At 55.1% G+C, this 21,878-nt stretch overlaps 1 protein-coding gene across 1 annotated transcript in view; it reads left to right on the forward strand.

The window, feature by feature from the left end:
• The first annotated feature begins 235 nt into the window (after window positions 1-235).
• SLCO2B1 (solute carrier organic anion transporter family member 2B1) overlaps window positions 236-21,878 on the forward strand; it is a 52,835-nt gene continuing 31,192 nt past the window's right edge. Inside the window, exons 1-4 of the mRNA XM_075546282.1 lie at window positions 236-518; window positions 16,286-16,404; window positions 17,559-17,696; window positions 19,918-20,080. Of these exons, the coding sequence (XP_075402397.1) occupies window positions 503-518; window positions 16,286-16,404; window positions 17,559-17,696; window positions 19,918-20,080 (436 nt within the window). The 5' untranslated portion in view covers window positions 236-502. The remainder of the gene's footprint in view (window positions 519-16,285; window positions 16,405-17,558; window positions 17,697-19,917; window positions 20,081-21,878) is intronic.

Here is a 21,878-nt window from a genome sequence, read left to right on the forward strand (position 1 = left end):
TGGGCTCAGCGTTCCCCACCTCTCCACGGCTGGGCTCAGCGTTCCCCACCTCTCCACGGCTGATAGAGCAGAAGAAACTTTCCTAGGGAAAGGCCAAGGCAGCCCGGGCCAGGGAAGATGCACGGGCTGGGCCACAGCTACCAGGAGGCGTGGTCCACTGTCTCCTCCCAGCAGGAGGGCTGGACTGTGAGTAAACCCAGCCTCCAAACCCAGCCCTGGGCTGTCCCACCCAGAGATCAGGAGAGAGCAGCCAGAGGCCAGCAAGAGAGGCTGGGAAGGGCCTGGGCACATAGAGGCTTCCTAAGCCATACTGGGAAGAAGTTGGTTGTTGTAGAGGGCGGCCTGAGAAGCCTGAGCTGCACTACCAGGGCCTCTCTGCTGGGGCTCCCAACTCCTGCTTTCAGGAGCCCCACCTCATGTCTGGCCCCCCTCCCTGGCTAAGCTCCAGGTCCTGAGATTGAATTGGAGGCTGGAACTTCCTGGACGACTCACCCCCGCAGGCATGGGACCCAGGATAGGTAAGTTTGGACAAAGTGCAGAGGGGGACAGAGTGGGAGTCCGGGGGCTACCGGACTGTAGAGGGTGACGTTGGGGGGCAAAAGAGGTGTGCTGGCTAGGGGAGGCGCTCTGAGCTCTGCAGGCAAGGCAACACATGCCTGGGGCCCTGTAGGGTGTGGGGGCTTCGTGGGTGAGTGGCCAGAGCGGCTGGAAAGGATGCTGTTGAGCTGGTACCAGGGAACCCATTCCAGCCCTGCTGACAAGACAGCGGGACCAGGAGGGCAGCAGAGAAAGGCAGGCCCCGGAGCCCCTTCTGAAAGTGGCACAGGTAGAGATGACAAAGCAGAGGGAAACCGAGAGCTGTAGGCTGACCCACAAAACAGCTCCAGAGAAAGACCATGGCAGAAGGACAGACGCAGAGAAGAACATGATCAACAGGTGTTCCCAAGATAATGCAGGGACCCAGAGGCCATGGAAGAGAGAAGAAAAGAGAACTGGGGGACAGTACATGAGACAGAGAACCAGACCAGATCGACGTGGAGATCTATGTGGGCTGAGGAGGAGGCGGAAGAGCAGTGAGCAGACTTCAGGAGAAGCTGGGAGATGGGGGTGGGGGGGTGGAGGGGCACTGGGAGCATGACCCGCAGTACCCTGTGGGGAAGACTGTCCCTGGGAACTGTGCCCCAAGCCCCGCCTTTTTCCTGGGCAGTCAGAGGGTGAAGGAGAGAACAAAGCATCCTAAGATGAAGGCGACCAAGAGGTTGGTTCCCTGCAGCAAACCCTCCAGTCCCCACGCCCACTCGGGATGGGCCTGATCAGGCTTCGTGGGCCCAGCGAGTGGAGGGGGAACTCCTGGAGGATGTTGCCACAGAGCTGGCCCGTGGGGACCATGGGGATAGAGCCATGGCAGGAAGGGTGGGAGCAGACGCTTCCTCTCAGGGGTGCTCACAGGGAAAATAACAATGGGGTCTATTTGGAGCTGAAGCTGGAGGATGGGTCACTGACATATCGAAACTCCAGTCAAGCTTGGTGGGGTGTGAGGGGAGTGTTTGGGGACTCTGGGTGCTGGTGAGACTAGTCTTGCCCTGTACTGTGTGTGAGCTCTGGCCTTCACCTTGCCATCACTGATATTCTAGCCTCTGGAATTCTTTCTATTCCGCACCACGCCCCCACACCTGGGAGGAGGCTGGCCCCCGTATCTGCCACCTGGGCCACCAGAAATCACCTCTGACTGAGTCCCAATCAGGCTCACAGCCTCTCCTGTCTCCCTGGGGCCCTCATTCTGGTCTGAGGTCACTGAGGATGTCAGGACTCAGGTGGTCCAGTACACAGAGCCTGGAGCTGGGGAAGGGTCCTGGGTCTGGCTTGAAAGGAAGAGGGGCCCACAGTTCCAGCCAGGGGTGGACGGCAGAGAGAGAAGTCCGGGTCAGACCTGGCTCCTGACAGACCATGCAACTTGTTTGTAGGCGATAGGTAGACACTTCCGTGTCTGTGCAGAAGAGGTTTGGAGCAAGCGATGTCCTCTGGCCCTTCCCAGTCTGTGGTCAGACTCCCTCCCTGCCCACCTGTCCTCTGCACCTTTGTTCAGTATCCCCTGAGGCTTTACTTTCTGCCGCATGGTGCTGTGTTGCAACATGTCCTTTCAAGGGCCACTGCCTCCAGAGAGCTTCTCTGACTGATACTCTGCTGGAAGGGCCTCCCTGGCTGCTGGCTTCTCCCTGAAGGCTTTCGGTCTTGGCTGGTGCTGGGGTGTCTGGTGTGCTCTCTAGCCCTTCTGTGTTGGAGTGTGCGCTGCTCCGGAGCATAGAGGTGGGCAAGGGGAAGAGCCGGCAGCGCCAGCTTCCCAGCCCAGTGCTCTTTCCGCGGATGCAGAGAAAGGGTCTCATGGGTGAGGAAATAGATGCCGAGAAGCCACCCAGCAGTGAGCAGCAGTGTGAGGTCCGAGGCCAGGCACTTCTCCCGCTGGTGAACCCCCACCCACCTCGAGCAGTTCCCCATCGACACTGAACAAAGCGAGACCTGTGCGAATGCTGGTGACTGGGGAGTGGGCGGGAGGAGTTATTTCTCATGTTGTTAACCCACTGGGCTGCCAGCGCTGCTTGTGTGGATACAGTTGACCCAGGAGAACTTTCTGCTCTCCAGGAGCTTCCGGGGGAACCAAAAGTGTGGATAAAACAAAGCCTGAGAAACAGGGACCGGCACAGAGGAAGGTATGTGCCACGCCAGCTGGAGGGCCAGTAATAAGGCTGCACTAGGGTGGGCATGCCAGGCGACGAGATGGCAGCTGCAAGGACTTGGAGAAGTGACTGGCCTGTCGTGTGGGGGAAGAGTGAGCTGCCCTCTCGGGTGGGAGCAGAGGGCCATTAGGCCGAATCTGGAGCAGGCAAGTCCAAGAGGCTGCTGAGTCCAGATACAAGGAGCTTCTAGGGCAGGTCAAGGCATATGGACTATCTTGGAGGTAGCTGGGAGCGACAGAAGGTACTTGAGAAAGAGTGGTCCTACTTCAGTGGGCCCAGATAATCTGTCCCAGGAGCACTCATAACCTTGGCCGTGGGTTTCTGTGTTCAGAGCTTAAATTCTGGGCACCCTGGCTTGCAAAAGGCTATGGGTGGCAAGTGGCAGCCCCCAATCCTTTTGCAGAGTCCCCACGTGAATTAAGCCTCCAGTGAATGATTTCTGATTACTAATCAAAGATGCAGATCTACTTACCCTCAGGCAGAGTGCCTCGGAGAGTGGACTGACTGCCTCTACCCATCTCTGGTCAGCCCATGGAAGGCCAGTCTTTCTCTTAGAGACTTGCCTGAGAGTGTCCTTGATGGAGGGCCCTGTACTGGGGACTGCGGTACAGGGGATCTCACAGTCATGCCCTATCCTATCAGTCTCACCCTGACTGTTGTGGTCAGAAGACCTCGGACCAATCTTGTGAGCCCTTCTGTCGAAGGATGTCCGTGTGCCGATCCTGGCCCTGTTCCTGCTTCTGGAGTTGCACCTGCCGCTGGGATGCACTGCTCATGCTGTGTGCCCCTTTCCTTTGCCCACCCACACCCTCGTTTAATGCTTGGTGTCTCAACGAACCCCTGGTTGACCTTTCAACCTGGGGCTGGTGGTCTCCCTCATCTGGACAATGTGTCAGTGTCCCGGTCTCTCCAAATTGTACTTGAAATGGGGTCTCTAGTTCCCTAAAGCAAAAAGCATATTATGATTATGAAGCTACTGCTGGCCCAGAGGGTTTCTGCTGGGACTGAAGTTGATGTAGCCAAAGTTAGAACAAGATAGCCTCTGTCCTGGGAGAGTTTATTGCCTAATCAGCAGATCATGAATGTGCCATTCATTTTATAAATGGGGAAAACACTACCTGTCCAAGGCCAGGTAGCCAGAGAGTGGCAAGTCAGGACTCGAACTCAAGCCCATGACACACACACCCTTCCCCAGTCCCCTGCACCCACCCAGAGTTAGGACCCTTCCTGCTCTCCCAACTTCTGGCTTCTCCCCTCTCTTGCTGGGCAAGTCTGAGCTCAGGTCCTTGCTTGAGGCCCGAAGAGACTGACGCACTCCTAGTCATGATTTGTAAGGGTCACCAAGAGTCTAGATGGGGCAGCCAGGGCCAGAACCGGGAACAGAAAGTCTTGGCCCAGGGTTCCTGGTCTGGCTAGGAAAGCACCAGAAAGTGTCTGACCCCCGCCCTGCCCCCACCACTTCCCGGATCTTCTTCCAGAAGCACCAGCTGGGCCTCCTGCAACAACTGGATCGATTGTTCATCCAGACCTCTAGCCAAGAGGGATTTCCCAAGTTTCCAAACCTATCTCTCATTTCTGCCTTTGACGCTTCTTCCCCTTCTAGAATGCTGGACCGGGCTAAACTGGAAGCTGGAGGGCTCGGGGCTCCCACTTCGCCCCCTCGCCCACTTCACTGCAGCCCCCTGGAGCCCCAGGCTCCAGCCTTCTCTTGTGCAGTCCGTTCAGCTCAATCCAGCACACAGCTTTGAGGCCTTCAGAGATGAGCAGTGGTTTGCTGAGAGGTAGGGCCTGGGGCCGAGTGTGCCGCCTGTGCAAAGCCGACAGGAGCAGATCCCTGTGGCCTTGACCTCCTGGTCGCTGAGTCTGTATGCCTGTTGCAAACGGGAGGAGCGGGCAAGGGCTGGCTCTTGTGAGGCAAGACAGAATTCCTGGTGGCGTAGTTGTTACCCAGTGGACGGTGAACCCCGAGATCAGCAGTTCTAAGCCCCCAGCTGTTGCTTGGGGAGAAACATGTGGCTTTCTACTGCCACAGAGAGTTACAGGGGCAGTTCCTCCCAGTCCTAAAGGGGCGCCAAGTATGGGAGCCCACTGGACAACAGCAGTGAGGTTGAGGGTTAGGACAGGATCCCTGGCCGCAGGCCTGCTCCTCTCATCCTCCCCAGCAGCCTGTGAGCTAGGCAGTTTTCTCTCACTTACACTGAAGGGGCCCGAGGCTGCTTGTTGGGTGTCATGGGGACAGTGACTGCTCAGCAGCCCCAGCTGACAGAGCAGCAGGTCCCAGAGGGTTTTCTAGGCTGTCATGTTGATGGGAACACATCCCCAGGTCTCTGTCCTCCCACCTAGCCCCTGGGTCCATCTGAGGATAGTCTAGTCTTTCTGTGAGCAGCCTTGTCATCAGGACCCCTTAAAAACCAAACCACACTCCCTGCCCGCGGGTCGCTGCTCACTCCCTGCAGCCCGTGCGCTGGGAGCATTGTCCCACAGGTTTCCCAGGCTGTAATGTGCAGAGAGCCCCAGTGGGTGCAAAGGTAGAGCTCGAAGCTCGCTAATCTGAAAGTCCAGACTTGCACACACAGCCACTCGGCGGGAGGAAGGTGTGGCGGGAGAGCTGCGTCCGTGAAGATTGCTGTTGTCTGGGTGCCATCTGGTCAGTTCTGACCGACAATGACCCCAGCCCAGCACAAAAAAGCACTTCCCGGTCCTGTGGGGTATGTGTGAGCCTTCTGTGGACCCATCTTACTCGGGGAGGGGGGGGGGGAGGCGGGGGGGAGGGGTCTTCCTCTTTATTGCTGCCCTTCTCCAGGGACGGAGCCTTTCTGATAACACGTCCCAAATGCCCAAGATGAAGTCTCATCATCCCCTTCGCCCCTGAGGAGCTTTCAGGCTGCGTTTCTTCCAAGGCACGTTGGCTCATTCTTCCAGCCGTCCATCATATGGTCAATAGCCTTTGCCAAAACCATAGTTCAGGGGCATCAATTCTTCTTCCGTCTTCCTGAATAGAGTGGTGACTCGCTCAGCCGCTCACTAAAAGATCGGTGGTTCAAACCCACTGGCCCTCGGGGGAAGAAGGGTGTGCAGTCTGCCTCTGCTTCCCTCAAGGTCACCCATCAAGAGCCCATTGCTGTCAAGTCGGTTTCCTGGATCCCCAGGGTTTCCCAGGCTGTGCTCTCGATGGACGCAGACAGACACTTTGGAGGCGGAGTGTTTTGAACCTCTGCACCACCACGGTTCCATACTGCTGGGTCAGCTACTGCTGGCCCAGAGGGTGTCTGCTGGCACTGAAGTTGATGTCGCCAAAGTTAGAACAAGGTAGCCTCTGTCCTGGGAGAGCTTATTGCCTAATCAGCAGATAAGAGGGGACCATGAATAATGCAAGAGAGTGACAAGTGCTGGGGCCAGGACACACAGCAGTGGCCTTGGGTGGGGGGCGGTTGTTTATGAAATGAGAGAGCCCAGGTGGGCTGCAGGAGCTAGGCAGGCGGAGGGAACCCTGGACAGTCTAGGAGGCTGGAGGGGGTCCAGGCAGGCATGGCCGCAGTGAGGCTGGACTCCTTCCACCCCCGACGGTCAACCCCGACCTCGGGAGGAGGCACAGTGGAATGGACTGCCCAGCGTCTACTGCTGGACAGAGTTCCCGTCCCAGGTGGGGGTGGGAATGCCAAGATTAGTGAGTTTTCCAGAAACATTTGGTTCCTGTTTGATTCCTGCCCCAACCTCCACCACACACCCTGGCTCGGGGCGAGGTCCTCCCATTGCGCTGTTCTCTTCAGTTGGGGTGCAAGGTAGGGGCTTCTCACTCTGCGGCTTTGGTTAATGTTAAACCTTAGCTGTCTCCCCGATTCCCACAGCTCTGTCCCCCGTCCCCCCCCCCCCCGGCCATACTTACTCTCTGGAATGCGCTGTTTTTTTAGCAAACTCACAGTATCTGACAAGAGGGGACTTCATCACCGTCCTGGCCCTCAAGGATGGTACCCCAGACAGAAATCTGCACCTCCACCCACTCACAGCTGATTGCCCACCAAGTCCTGTGGGTCCCATCGACCCCCGGGGGTAGTGTCTGTTCTTACTGACCATTCTCACTGCCATCATCCAGCCCCAGCCCCACTGTGCCTCGCTAGTGTGAACCCCACTCCAGCCTCCTAGTCTCCACTCTCTGACCAGAGCCAAGGGGTTCTACCCAGAAGGGGAAATCTGACCCCTCTTCACTGGCCTGAGGACCAAATGCATTGCTCTGCCTGGCGTTCAAGGCCCAGCAGAGACGGATTTTTCCACCTCCTGCTGCACAGGGTTAGGGCAGCATCATAGACACCCACCAAGCACCGCCTCACCTTGAACCTTGATCCTGGCCAGACTGTTTGTCCTCTGAGCAGTCTTCGTGTTTTCAAACGTGTGTCCTTTTTTCCTGGCTCTGATGTCATTTCCCCCTAGGAAGCCTTCCAGAACCTCTGGATCTGGGTGAGCACCTCTCTTGTCCATGCATTCCCACAGACATGAAACTGTGGTCACAACACTGGGCAGACTGCATTGTGACTCTGTTAGAGACAAACACACCACCCCTACCCCTACCCACACACTCCCACACTGGAAGCTTCTGGGATCAGGGACTAGGGTGTCTTGCTTCTGGCTCCTAATGGCCCAGCTGAGGGAGCTGCCGGTGTTGGTGACGGAATCTATGTTCTCATGTCTAGAACTAGCCCTGTTTTCTCACTCCTCAAAGTGGTCACACCCCAGGACTCTGGGCTCTTGAGGACTAGACCAAGATTAAGGGAAGGTGATGGGACCCAGTGTGGCTCAGGGTGGCGACAGGAGAGCCCACCGATGGGCGAAGAGGGTCAGTGCTCATGCCCACTGCGGCTCCAATGGGACAGACTGATGTGTGCAGGCCCGCCATCATGGCTGGCACAGCGTTACCCTATAGGAATGTGGGCCCAGGGCTGCCAGAAGATCTGCTCTTTCTAGAGAAACACAAACCTGGAGTTTTTGTGAAAGGTCCTGATTTAAGTGCCAGCCACTGAAAAGCACTCCAGCGCTCGGCGTTGTGCAGGCCCAAGGCGCATCCCAGGGCCAGATGGAGGAGCGCTGGGAGAGCAACACAGATGCCAACTGAAAGTCGGAGAGAGGTTTGTACCCACCAACTGCTCCCTCCACGGACGAAGGACGCAGCAGTCACTCCTGTAGGATTTACCGACATGGAAACCCTCTGGGGCAGTCTGCCCTTGCCCTAGAGCATCGCTGAGTCTGAAGCCACCCAACAGGGCCCCCCAGGGCTGTCCTCATGCAGGACGGGAGTGCCCTGTGCAACTCTTGGGGGCACTTGCCACGTGGGTGCACAAGCATGGTGCCCAGGACCAGGACCTTCCAGTTCTCATCTTTGCCTTTTATTCCATCTTCACCTGCTGCTTTGGTTCCAATGGTGGCAAAGTGTATGTGGCAGGGCCCATTTCTTCTCCTGCTCAGAGAATATATTTGAGAAGAACACAAAGAATTTATGAAATGGTTTGGGGTGGGGTAGGCAGGCATGAGGAAGTGGTCCAGAGAGGTTGTGCAGCTCCAGGTATTAGGAAAAGATGAGAGAATACTGCTGGGGCTGAATCACCCACAGGAAGGAAAATAAGTGATTCTGAGCCCTGCAGACCTGCAAATAGACTCCTTCCTGGACAGTCTTGGGGGAAGGCTGACAAAACTAGCACTTGTGAGGCACCTTGGATCTGTTACAACAAAAATGACATTAAGCCAATAATAGGTAGAGATTTAAGTTTATGTATTATAGTATATGATTTGCAGATTAGGGCAACGTTTCCAACCAGAGAGCCAGAAACATTCCAGAGAGGAAAAAAATCTTTCATTGACTCAGCCTATTGCTAGCAATTAATTCTGCGTTGCCATGGAAACAGGGCCAGAAACATGTTGACAAAATAACTGCAGCCACGCAATGTGTTTCTGAAGAGCAAACAATTCCAATAACTATTGATTTACATTGCTTCAGGCCTGACCTTTGGAGAAGTTGTGTTTGGAGTTGCGTAATGCTCAAAGGCAAGTGCTCTTTACTCCTTAAGCAAATGATTGCTTGGCTCGAAGATGACTTTCAGGTTCAAGGTTCAAAGATCACTTCAGGGTGATATTTTGGACAGATCACTACCGATTTCCTTGGTGCCAGAATTAAAAACTCTGTCCCACAGAGCCAACAAAAGACATTACTTGGCATGACCCTCACAGCAGCCTTGAAAGGTGAGGTTTATTATTCTTATTTTATAGAGGCTGAAAGGTCGGACTGTTTCCCGAAGGCCACTCTCAGGCTAAGTCTAAGGTCTTGCTCTGTCCCGGGAGGACAGATCTGGATTAGTCCCCGGCATGATCTCGCTCACACTCCCAGGCTCTGCCTGGTGGGGGTGGGGGGTGGGGTGTTGGCATATCCCCCCAAAGGTTCACATCCAGACCTTGGTTGTGAGCCCTCTGCTCCCTCGAGCACTCGCTCAGGTCCCTTGGATCCAGGTGCGAGGACAACACATGTCCTTTTCAGCCCGGGTCTCGACCCCGGCCCTAATTTTGACAGTATTCTCTGAGGGCATCGGCTAACTAATGAACCGACTGACAAGCAGAGAGACTGCCCAACTGACTCACTGGACAGCTAAAGAACAGACTGACAGAAGGACAAAACGTTCCCATCCAACCACCTTGGTTGACTCACTGGAGGGGAGCCCGGCATGAGCAACAAGTGACCGTATGGGCCCTCTCCCTGCCTTTGTCCCAAGGCAGCCACCACAGCCGGATCGCTGGTGGTTGGGAACCCAGCATTTAGGGCAGGCTTTGGCATCTGCCAGCTGTGGGGCCCTGGTAAGCCATAACTCCTCCCAGAGTCCCTTTCGTCCCCTGTGTCTCGGGAGCCACAGAGGTGACCTCAAAGAACTGGTGGGAGGATCTGTGTCTCACATAGAGAGTGTCCAGCCGCGTCCTACGCACAGCATTGGTCCATGTATGATAGCCCCTGCCTCCCTTAGTTGAAGAGGCCAAGGGAGTAGGCAGCGTCTGGTTGGGAGTGAGAGGGAGCAACAGAAAGTCTCCCAGCCAGGGCCTTCCTTGATTCCCACCCCCCCGCCCCTCTCCTATTGAACTTTTGCCTGATTCTCCGGTTCTAGAGGTGGCGATGCTTGTTGGTACCACAAAACAAGTGTGGGAGCCCTTGGGACGTTGGTGGCAGCAGCGACGGGCAGCTCACAGAGAGCCTGACAGGAGGAGAACATTCTGTGTGCATCCATCCTGTGCCCTGTCCGTGCCGGCTTCTCAGACAGCACCAGCACAACCCTCTGATGGAGCCTGGGGGCTCAGTCGTTGAGCAGTCGGAGAGCTGCTCTGCAGGGGGATAAGAGGCTGTAAGATCACAGCCTTAGAAGCCCAGTGGGCAGGCCTGCCCCTGTCCTGTAGGGCTGCAGAGTTGAATCAACTACATTTTGCTTGGGTGCTTTTTTGTTTGTTTGATTTGAGTTCTCAACTTTTTTATAAAGTTTACGGCTTGCCGCCTGACGTGGCAATCTCAGAGGGGGAGAAGGTAAGGTCAGAATGGATTGAGACTGGAGGTTTTATTTGAGGCTGATTTCTTGATGGGAGTGGGGTATGGGAAGGAGCCCCGGAGGCATAGCGGCCTACTATGAGCCAGGCAGCTGACCACAGGCCTACAGTTCGAATCCACCTGCCTCTCCGTGGTTGAAAGACGAGGCTTCCTGCTCCTGTAATTGATGAGAGTCTTGGGAACTCACAAGGGCAGTTGTCCGTCCGTTCAGGTCTGTCTGAGTCAGAATCGACTCAATGGCACTGACTTCAGATTTTCTTGGCTTGGTACGGGAAGCGAGGCCCAGATTGGGAAAGAATCATGTTGGAAACAGCAAGGCTGGGATTTTGAGAGGAGGAATTCAAAGTCTGAGGGAAAGGAAACCGGCTTGTCATGGAAGAGTCGAGTCAACAAACTCCTGTCAGGAGCAGTGAACTCTTCCGCTTGGGCAGGACAAAAGAGTAACCCTACCAGGGAAGACGATGGGATTGCCAAGCTGTGTTGGTGGCACCGTGTGAATTGGGTGGTCCATGCCCAGTCCGTGTGAAGGTGGATGGGTGCCCTGGCTCTCAGTGGGTCTTCGCTGCACCAGAAAGCAGGGATCACAGGCCTCGCTCGGGATGCACATGAGGAATCAAAAGGACTGCCCGTCCAAGCTACACGGCAGGAGGGCAATTGGGGAAAATCAATCACTGCAGTCATTGCCTACACAGTTAGTAGGGTGCGTGGGGCGAAGGGATCCCATTCCGCAAGAGTTGACTGGGGCTTGGGTGAGAGGGAGAGAATTCTGCTGGGGACTGGGGTGGTGATCATGGCAGCAGGGAGGCTGACCCTCAGAGGCGGTCTATGTGTGCGGGGGTGGGGTGGGGGGTGGAGGGTGGAGGGTGGGGAAGGCATGGGTTCCAGGCAGGGAAAGGGCGGGAACTGGCCCTCAGGAAGGCCTCCCGTGGACCGTGCCCTGGGCCAGGGCCCCAGATGCCTGGCCAATCTTGACGTAAGTGCTCTTAGCCTCTCTTTCCAGATGAAGACATGGATGTTTGGAAAGACGGAGGCACATGGTCAGGCTCCCGCGGGGGGACGATGGCAGAGCTGGACTTCAGCCTAGGCCCGAGGAGTCCAAAGGCTACACCCAGTCCCACTTCTCCCCGGGAATTGCTGTTTGCAGCTGGGGAATGACAAAAGGAGGCCTCTCCCTGGGCCTTTCCGGTCAGAAACAGGTAGAGCAAGGCTCCCCATCAGGCTGGTCTCCTCACCATTCCTGCTCAGCTGGTGTGGGAATGTTGATGCCTGTCCGCAGAGTGGGGCCTCTAGAAGGAGGCCCTCTGACTCATCGATGGAGGCGCTGACCGACCAGCTACCTAGTCAACAAAATTTCCTACTGACTGAGACAGACAGACGTTAGCGAGACAGTCTGACAGACAGCTGAACCAAGGACTTGTTTACCAGCTGGTGCAGATGGGTGTGCCGGAATGAGCAGCTAGCCTAGGAACTGGCTGGCAGGCAGACAGATCCCTGCCTGCTAGCTCTTTGGGTTATGAGACCCCAGCCATTAGCACCAGCGGACCTCCTTGGGGCTCAAAATCTAGCTGCCCACCTGGGAGAGAAAGGGGCTGGGACCTGGCTCTGGGCCCTGCCTTTACTCCCCTACCAGGCTCAGGCCCCCTCACCCTCCTCCCGAAGGGCTGGGCTCTCACAAAAGCTTGTGGGATGGTATGGAGCTGTGGAGAGGGTTTCCAAGCACGTGGGGCGTGAAGCACAGCCTACTTACTGTGTGGTTTGTGGTCAGTCTCTGCCGAGTTAAAGACACTGTCACTCCCGGGAGAGTCTGCTTAGAGTCTCCTGGCCCTCTCTTCTTCAACGTGACCTCCTCAGAGTGTCCCCCACGTTTTCCTTCTCTGGTTCAGTCCTTCGTCAACTCCTGTCTCCGAAAAGCTCCCTCACTTTCCAGGTGACCCTATAAAGCCGGGTAGGGCCGCCCCGGTGGAGTTCCAAGACTAACTCTTTACGGAAGTAGAAAGTCTTGTCGTTCTCCCTCGGATCTCCACTGGCGGGTGGCTTTGAACTGCGGACCTTTCAGTTCACAGTGCCCAGGCACCACTCTTTTATGTGTCGATCGTTTTACGAACACTAGGGTGTGTTGACTATCACAGCTGTGTGGTATGTTTTGAGATCAGAAAGTGTCAGGGATCTATTTTGGTATGCATTGTGATCTGTTATGTATGACCATTTTGATACCCTGTGTAACCACTATACCACTGGGGCTCCTTCTTCCCTGTCAGGTGTCAGTTTTGTTTCCTCTGAGTGTTGAGGTCAGACTTCTCCCCAATCACAGTACTTCCATTTCCTCAAATTCCTCAGAATAAGCATTTCTCCAAAGAAGAGATGACTAATAAGCACACGAAAAAGAGGCCCAAAGCCATCAGTTTGCCTCAAAATTTCAAAACACTCCAAACTCGCTGCCACCGAGCCAGCTGCGGCTCCTAGAGACCCTGCGGTCAGAGTAGAGCTGCCTCTGGGGTTCCGAGGCTGTCCATCTTTACAGGGACACAAAACCTCATCTTTCGCCTGTGGAGCAGCTGGTAGGTTCAAACTGCTAACCTTGTGTTTAGCAGCACACATGTACTCCACTAAGCCAGCAGGGCTCCTATAGTTTGCATCAGGGAAATGCAAATCAAAACTACAGTGGTGGGGGCCCCAAACCCATCTGCAGACTGAGCCGCTGGCAGACCCACTCTAGCCACAGGCCAGAGTCCTGAACAGCCTTACAGTCGGCCAGAGACCACTGTAATTGTGATCATGCTGGATCTAACTCGAAACTTGGGCAATTGACACCCACCTCCCCCAGACATGAACTGAATTTATACTGGGGTCAAGTATCTCTTACTTGTTCCATGACAGAAATGTCCTCCCTAACCTTTTGGATGTTGATAGGGGTTGTTAGTCCAGGTGGACTAGAGAAACAAATCCAGAGACACTCATATGTGTGTAGGAGAGACCTTTATATCAAAGAGCAATTGTGCATTAAGAAAACATCCCAACCCAGTTCAGATCAAGTCCCTAAGTCCGATATTACCCCAGATGTCAACACTAGTCCATAAATTCCTCTTTAGACTCACAAAGTCATGCAATGATGCTGAATGCAGGAAGATCACAGGCTGGTGGATGGAGAGTCTTGTGGATCCAGTAGCAGCATCTAGGAAGCATCTCAGCACTGGGGTGGGTCTCCATGTGGCTCCATGTGGCTCCAGGGCTCTGGCTGCATCAGTGTAGCTCCATGGCTTCTCAGCAGGAAGACCAAGCAGAGAGTGTCTCCTGTCTCCAGGGAGGAAGACAGGAGTTCCCAGAATCCTCAGGAGAAGGCCATGCCCACACGGAGGCCTCACTGGCTATGACCTGACTGACAGGCTAGACTCCACCCCTTTGCAAGTTGACAGGAGATTTTGTCACTGTCACAGGGGTCTTTCCCTTCTTACGCATTGTTTGTATTTTTGTCTTTATACTGTTTGAGTTGAGCCTTAGTACAATTTTGTTTTTTACTGTTTTCTGTTGAGTTCCCCAGCTGTGAGGCACAGGAGGAGTGGATAAGGAAGGAGAATAACTGACAGAAGGGCTTATAGGGAGTACAGGAGTTGGGGTTGGGCGATAGGGAGGGAGCTGGGATTTGGGGAGTAAGTTATGGAAGCAGTAGCCGGGGAGGGAGCACTAGAACTGATTGTGATTATACCACGCATGGAAAAGGCGATTTATCCAATGGAGGGGGAGGGGTGCTCTGAGATTGATGTGCTTGTGACTGTACAATGCCCCATGATATAATTGAACGACTTGCACAATATGTAAATGATGTGCCAATAAAACTATTGAAGAAGCAGCAGTACAGTGAGCTACCACTCCCTGGGTGTTTCCTCCAAGGTGCTGTTGGGCAGAATGAAGAAAAACACTGCATTTCAGTTAACAGTTAAAGTCCGATCATAACAAGTGTTGTCGGGGAGGTGGAGAAACAGCAGCCCTGGCCCATGACTGGTGGGACTGTAAAATGGGGAAGCCACTGTGGAAAGGTTTGGTGGTTCCCCCAGGAGAGCACCACAGAGTTCCTGGGAGCTCCACTTCCCATCATCTACTCAAGACACTGAAATCATGTCCACTCAAAAACGTTCCATTCTTCAAACTGGCCCCAGAGCAAACACATCCCACGCCCCAGTGCACTGCCCCAGAGTCAGTGAAGACTCTTTGATATGGGATAGGATTTCCGAGGCTGTAATTCTTACTGGGAGTAGAAAGCCCTGTCTTTCTCCTGAAGAGTGGCTGGTGGTTTCAAACTGGTGACCTTGCAAGCCCAACGTGTAATCACCAAGGCTCTTAAAAACAGCCCAAACTTTCATTAATTGATTCACGGATAAACAAAATGTGGTATATGAAAAATGGAATATTGTTCACCCATTAAAATAAAAGGAATGGAGGACCAATACAGGCTCCCAAATAAACGGACCTTTAAAACCGTATACTAAGTGAAAGAACTCAGTATCAGGAGGTCCCATAACTATATGGCATCGTTTATATGAAAGATTCAGAATACGCAAAGCTAGAGGAGCCCCGGTGGCATAGTGGGTTACATGTTGGGCTGCGAACCACAAGGTCAGCAGTTCAAACCCACCAGCCATTCTACGGAAGACAGATGAGACTTTCTACTTCCGTAAGCTATGCACAGTCTCGGAAACCCGCAGGGACAATTCTACCCTGTTCCACAGGGTCGCGCGGACTTACACCCTGCTCTGTGGCAGTGGATTCGTGATGGCCAGAGGGGGAGTGACTGGGAGCTACTGCTAACGGGCCTGGGGGTTTTCCATTGGGGAGGTGAAAATGTCCTGGACTTAGATGCGGTGCTCGCTGTTCAGCTTAGCACACTGTGAACCGCTATATCACACACATACAAAGCGTGGATTCTGTGGGACTGAGCCTGAGGAACACAGACCTCCTGTGTGTGGGGATGTAGGCCCTCCCTGTGTAGCCACCTCCTCCACTCACCTTCTGAAGGTCCTTTCCAGTCCCTGAGCTGGAATATGGGGCAGCAATGGCCTCAGGACTGTCCTCCGATCACCTCCGATCCAGGAGGAGCTTGTTGGTTGCTGGGAAGCTCCCGACAGAGTTGAGAGGCATTGGAAACAATGGAAGAGAAGTGGCAGGAAGTGGGGCCTCTGAGGAAGGCCAAGTACACTCGGTTGCTTGAAGGAGCAGGTGGTTTCCATCCAAATAAGGGGTGGCGTCTCCCCAAGCCAAACCTCTGGCTCCCCGCTGAGATGAACCACCTGGAGCCCCTGGGAGGTGCCTCAGAAGGGGGTCCGTGGCGTCTCCGTGGCTACCACAGGGGGAGACCAGCGCGCAGAATGAGGGCCAAGAGTCCAGGCTCCAGCTACAGTCCTGTCCCGGGAGTTTTTCCAGGAGAGGATGAAACCGAGCAGATTCTGGAAAGACCCTTTGGGCCCTGAGTCACAATGTGGTTTGCTGGTGTCATTTGAACACTGGGCCCCGTGATTTTACACAGTGGTTCCTTGTGGGGGTGCTTATATCTGTTCTGAACGACAGCCCGGAAAAATCATTCTGAGACCTGACCCGGAACCTGACCTTAGATCACTGATCCATGACAAAGCCAGCTGGACCCAGCCCCAGCCCAGCCTCTACCACTGGCTGCCTCCACCACTGGGCCTGCCCATGGGGCGAGCGCTGGGAGCCTGGGTTTGAGGCCATTGCTTGCTCCCAGTGTGTGTCCCTGGAGGGGCCGAAGCTCCTCTCCTGAAGGAGCGGATGTGTGCTAGTGTCATAGCGGTGCCCTCTTAGCAAGGCCCTCCCAGCACCTACTCCGAGAGGGCCAGCCTGCGGGCTGGTCTCAGCTTCTCAGCAGCCGCTATGCCCCCTGCCTCCTCAAATACCCGGCTCTGGGGCTTCCGGGGGGCAGGGTCATTCTCCGGGGTTCCAGATCCGAACTCTCTCCCGGCTGGCTGTCCCACAGGGCCTGCTGGTGAAGAACCCCAGATGCCGGAGGACAGCAAGGTCGCAGTGGACTCAGACGCCGCACCTGGAGGGAAAGCCAGCGCAGCCAAGCAGCCAAGTATGCTGCACAGCATCAAGGTACCTCCCAGGGCCTGGCAGCGCAACGGGCGTCCACGCCCCGCCAAGCAGCCTCTGCCCCAACTGTCAGACTGTCGATAAGCACCAAGCAAATTGTGGCCTCCGTTTCCTCAGCTGCCCAGTGGGTGGCTGTGAGGATCAAGGGGGTGGGGCTTGGTTTCAGGCACATGGAAGGTGGCCAGTAACTAGTTCTGTGCCCCCAGGAGCAAAGCGGCTGCTCTTGGGATTGTGGGGGTCAAGAAGGACCCAGAGATACTGACCCCTGCATGAGTCCTGGGGTGTTCTGGGTAGTCCCCAACATGCAGCCCCCCTCGATGCCTGGCCCCGCGTCAGGGCTGCCCACACACCATCTTGTGTGGTTCTCGCAGCCCTGGGGTAACCTCATTGTCAAGAGGATGGAACTGAGGCTCTGAAGAAATGAATGCTCTAAAGAGAAACCCGTTTTTAAAATTCTCCCCCAAATAGTTCAGTTTCTCTTAGGAACCCTGCCAGTTTGGGGGAAGGACTGGAGATAGGCTGGGGTATTTTGGAGTGGGGTGAAGGGGGCAGGACAAGGTGGGGTGAGATGAGGAAGCTTGGGGCTTTGGTGTGTGCGGTGCAGGCAGGCTCACCCCGGGAGATGCCAGGGAGGGTGGAGTGCAGAGGATCTGGGTGAAGCTGGGGGGAGGTGGGGGAAGGGGAGGCAGGGTATTGGACTCCCTTGGGAAGAGGAATTAGGTGGGTGAAGCAGGGTCCCAAGTCCAGACCAACCCCAAGGGAAGCTCTGAAGGTCGGAAAGGGTTCGGGTTCCCATGATTCATGAGCCCACTGACACCGCACTTTCAAGCATGTGGGTGCTGGCTAGCCCCTGAAGACTTGGAGTGAGTCAATCAGGGCATCTTCTCTGCGCTCAGGGAGGGGGCGGGTGAGAGATGGCTGGGCTCCTCCACTCATTTCTCTCTGACTTGTGTTCTTGTGTGCTTGTTCTCTCTCCTCCTGTGCATCTGTTTCCTCTGACTCGGTTTCCCCATCTCTATTCTTGGTCCCTCTCCTGACCCCTCCCTCTCTCCCCCCACTCCCCACCAACTCCACCTCTCTCTGGATCTGCCCCTGCACCACTCGGGTGTGTCTCTCTGTCCCTCTGCCCATGGCCATCTCTGCGGGGACCCTGGCAGTTCTTCGTCCTGTGCCACAGCCTGCTGCAGCTGGCCCAGCTCATGATCTCCGGCTATCTCAAGAGCTCCATTTCCACCGTGGAGAAGCGCTACGGCCTCTCCAGTCAGACCTCAGGGTTGCTGGCCGCCTTCAATGAGGTACGAAGCACGGGCCCTGGCCCATCTGCATGCCCCCCCCCCACCTCTTCCAGTGTCCTTAGCGGCCCTCATCACAGTCTGCTCTCCAAACTCTATGTATACTGCCTGTGTCAGTCCAGGTGGACTAGAGAAGCAAATTCATAGACACTCATCGGTGTATAAGAGAGAGCTTTAGATCAAAGAGCAATTGTATATTGAGAAAACATCCCAGCCCGGTCCAGATCAAGTCCATAAATCCAATATTAGTCCATATGTCCATTACCAGTCCATAACTTCCTCTTCAGACTCACGCAGCACACGCAATGATGACAAATGCAGGAAGGTCACAGGCCAGTGGGTGGGCAGTCTTGTGGATCCAGTGGCAGTGGAAGCATCTCAATGTTGGCGTGGCTCTCCATGTGGCTCCTCCAGCTCTCAGAGTGTCTCAGCAGCAGAAAAGGGAAGGCCCCGGAGAGAGTGTCTCCCGTCTCCAGGGAGGAAGACAGGAGTTCCCAGAATCCTCAGGAGAAGATCAGGCCCACCCAGAGGCCTCATTGGCTGTGACTGATTGACAGGCTAGACCCTATACCCGTGCTAAGTTCACAGGAAATTATATAACTGCCCCTCCCAAAGTTTCCTGCTGAGAACCTGACTGGGGGGCATGCTTACAACAGAGGCCCAGGGAGATCGCTGCCCAGGCTTCCTAAAGCCCTTCCCTGGACACGCTCCAATCAGGCAGGTAGCCATGGAGAGAGAGTTGGGGGTCCCATGGCCACCCGCTTTCCCTCTGGCCCCTGGCAAGTGCCTGCCCTGGGAAGGAATCAGGGGAGGGCAGTTCAACAGGCGCTGTGAGAGGGAGGTGGGGGTGGGGCCGCTGGTGTCACTTTCAAACCTGGAGGTGGGTGAGGACGTAGGACGAGAACCCATGGCCTGGATGGGCGGTCAGTCCTCAGAGAGGTCCAGGGGTCCTCTGCCGCTGGGGCTGACTTCTAGTTGGGAATGGAGAAGCTGCTTGGATGAATTTGGAGAGCGTAGCTGTGGCCCTCTCCCTCCTCATCCAGATGTTTCCCGCTCAGAGGCGGCAGATGTCCAGAACACACACAGCTTCTCCCAGCCCAGCAGGTTTCTGTGAAAGTCTCTCTTTCTTGGGTAGCGTGTCACATTCCTCCCAACCCAAAGCCTGTCTGCTACACAGTCCCTAGATGTTGCTTGATCACCCACCCTCCCCTCCAGATCTCAGAATGGGGCGTGGAGTCATTACTTTCCTCTGGGACCCCTGTGGCCCCTGTGGACAACGGAGCGTGCTGGTCCTGCTCAGTGGCAGTCTTGTGCTGGTGGCCTACTTCCCCACTGGGGAGCCTGGGGCTCCGCCGGGGTCGTGGAGTTGGGATTGAAAGCCCAGCTGCAGAGCCTGCCCTGCAGCTTCTCAAGTCCCCTCCAGCATCCACGGCCTGGAGTTTGCACCGTCCTAGGATTCAAAATCCCAAGGTGTAGTCTTCTGACTTTAGATTTTCTTTACGGGCTTCTCTCCTTTATGCCTTCCCAGCAACCCAAGATCCTTTTCCCTGATTGACTTCTCCATTGTCTACCGAGGGGTCCAAGCCACGCTCCAAGATGAAAGTCAATTTCTAGCCTTGTCCTATTTGTCCTTGCTCTTCTCCCTTACTAGAGCCCTTTCTTGGAGAGTCCAGGGCTGATATTTGTAAGAAAGACTTTCTCAATGAAAACCCCAACTCCATTGCCGTGGAGTCAATTCTGACTCATGACAACCCTGCAGGACAGAGGAGAGCTGCCCCACACAGTGGCTAAGGCTGTCAATCTCACCAGGAGCAGAGAAAGCCGCAGCTTTCTCTCAGAGAGTGGCTGGTGGATTTGCGCTACCAATCTTGCAGTTAGCAGCTGAGTGCTGGAGCGCCGAACAAGAACCTCCAAATTCATCCAGTTGGCTCCCACTTATAGCGAGCCTAAGGGACAGGATAGAACCTGTCCCTTTGAGTGTCTGAGGCTGTGACATTACACGAAGGCCTTTTCTTTCTCTCTTTGGTGGTTTTTAAATTGCTGACCTTGCGGTTAGCAGCCCAATGTAGAACCCGCTCCATCACCAGGGCTAGAAGATTGTGATTCAGCCAGCTAATCGACTACTGAGGCAAAAGACACCGAGGCTGGCAATAGGGATCAAGATGGTGTGGACTTCTCCCACCAGACCTGTCCCCCTTTCACAGGTTCCCTTGTCCTTTTGCAGGTGGGAAACGTAGGCCTGATTGTGTTTGTGAGCTATTTCGGCAGTCGAGTGCACCGGCCTCGGCTGATCGGCTGCGGGGCTCTCCTCGTGGCCCTGGCGGGCCTGCTCATGAGCCTCCCGCAGTTCATCTCGGAGCCATACCGCTACGACCACACCAGCCCTGGTAAGAGCAAGAGGGGGCATGAGGCAGGAGGAGCTGCCTCTTGTGCACCAGGGCCATACCACAGTCCACTACCAGCCGGGATGGGTCCCAACTTCCCAGGGCACTCAGGTATAGCGTGCTGCTCCCTGCCCCCCAGTCCTGCGGCGTGAGCTAGAGTACCTACCAGGGCAGAGGTGTGAAGCCCTTCGGCCTCTCTTAGTGAGCGTCTGTGGGTCTGTTTCTGTGCTTTGGGAGACAGAGGTGGATTTGCAATGCATTCTAACTTTGGCCTTGATGTGCAGTAGGTCCTTAGGAAGTATTTGTGGAATAAGAACGGCAGTTTTGTGCACCACGCACCACGCACCAGGTGCTATTGTTACTGCTTTATATGCATTAATGCATTCAACCCTCACGAGAAGCCAAGATGTTGATGAATCAGTGAACGAAGCAATGAATAGACAGATGTAAACATGAAAGAAGTTTAGACTGGAATAGTGAATTCCCATTCAGCCTAGTAGAATTTTCTTGAGAGCCTGCTTGACTACCTGACTCTTAGAGAACACAACCCAATACTCTTCATTTCCTTCGTTTCCTCTCCCATATGTCCTTCCATCCATCCATCCACCCATCCAGTTATCCACCTACCCACTCATCCACCCACCCATCCAATTGTTCATCCATCCGTCTATCCGTCCATCCATCTGTTGGATCATCAAAAACAAAACAAAACCCTTCGTGATGTCTATTTTATGACAGGCTATCTCAGGGGTCTCAGAGACCATGACCCCACAGCGTTTCAAGTGTGTGAGGAGGAGAACACGGGGCGGGGGGGTGGGTAGGACCCAGGGAAGGAGTCCATGTCCCAGACTAGCAGTAGGGGCTTCTCAGAAGAGGGCGGTCAGAAAGCACCAGTCCTTGTGCACCGCCCATCAGCTTTCGCTCATTGCCAGGACAGGGGTGGAGAGATGCGCAGCTCTGAGAGGCCGCCAGGAGCTCCCAGTGAAGTGTGGGTTGGAGTTACCATGGACACCTCTGCTACCTCGTACAGAGAGCCCAGTCCCTCAGGAGGTGGCCGGAGGGAGCCATCCGAGCCCTGAGAAGGGACAGGACACTTGCAGTTGGAGGGAACTGGGGGAGGGGCACACGAGGCAGAGCAGGTAGCAGAAAAGTACAGTGTGGGCCCGAGGAGTGCGGGGTCCTTGCTCTAGGCCAGCGTGGAGAGCTGTCAAGAGGACTTATCGGAATACTGGACAAGAATACTTCCTCGCTGGTATTTGTCCAGCGTTTCACTTCAAGTTTTATTTCTGGGAAGGACCACACACATTCTTCTTCCTGCTCACACCCACCCCGTCCTGCTCTGCCCTGGGGCCCTGTGACTCTCTGAGCAAAGCCCTGGACCTGGCCGACTCTCGATAATCCCCCGTGAACCCCGAGTGAACAGGCTCAGGGGCCTCCTAGAGCCGGCCCTGCTCAGGCATTCCAGGCCACTCCATACATCTGGTCTTTGTAAACATTTACCAAGTTCTTGTGTGCCAAGGAGTTCTGGGGCCAACATGGTTACACACTGGGATGCTAACCGCAAGGTCCGCAGTTCAAAACCACCAGTCACTCCGCAGGAGAGAGACAGGGCTTTCTACTCCCATAAAGAGTTGCAGTCTCGGAAGCTCACAGGGGCACTTCTGCCCTGTCCTATGAGGGTGGCTATGAGTTGGCACCGACTCGATGGCTGTGAGTTAGATTTGATTTGTGTGTTAGTGCCCTTTGCCAGGCACTGGGGACATAGGCCTATAGGGACAAGTCCAATCTCTAAACCATCATC

Source organism: Tenrec ecaudatus, chromosome 4, assembly GCF_050624435.1.
Source record: "Tenrec ecaudatus isolate mTenEca1 chromosome 4, mTenEca1.hap1, whole genome shotgun sequence".
Classification (NCBI taxonomy): Eukaryota; Metazoa; Chordata; class Mammalia; order Afrosoricida; family Tenrecidae; genus Tenrec; species Tenrec ecaudatus.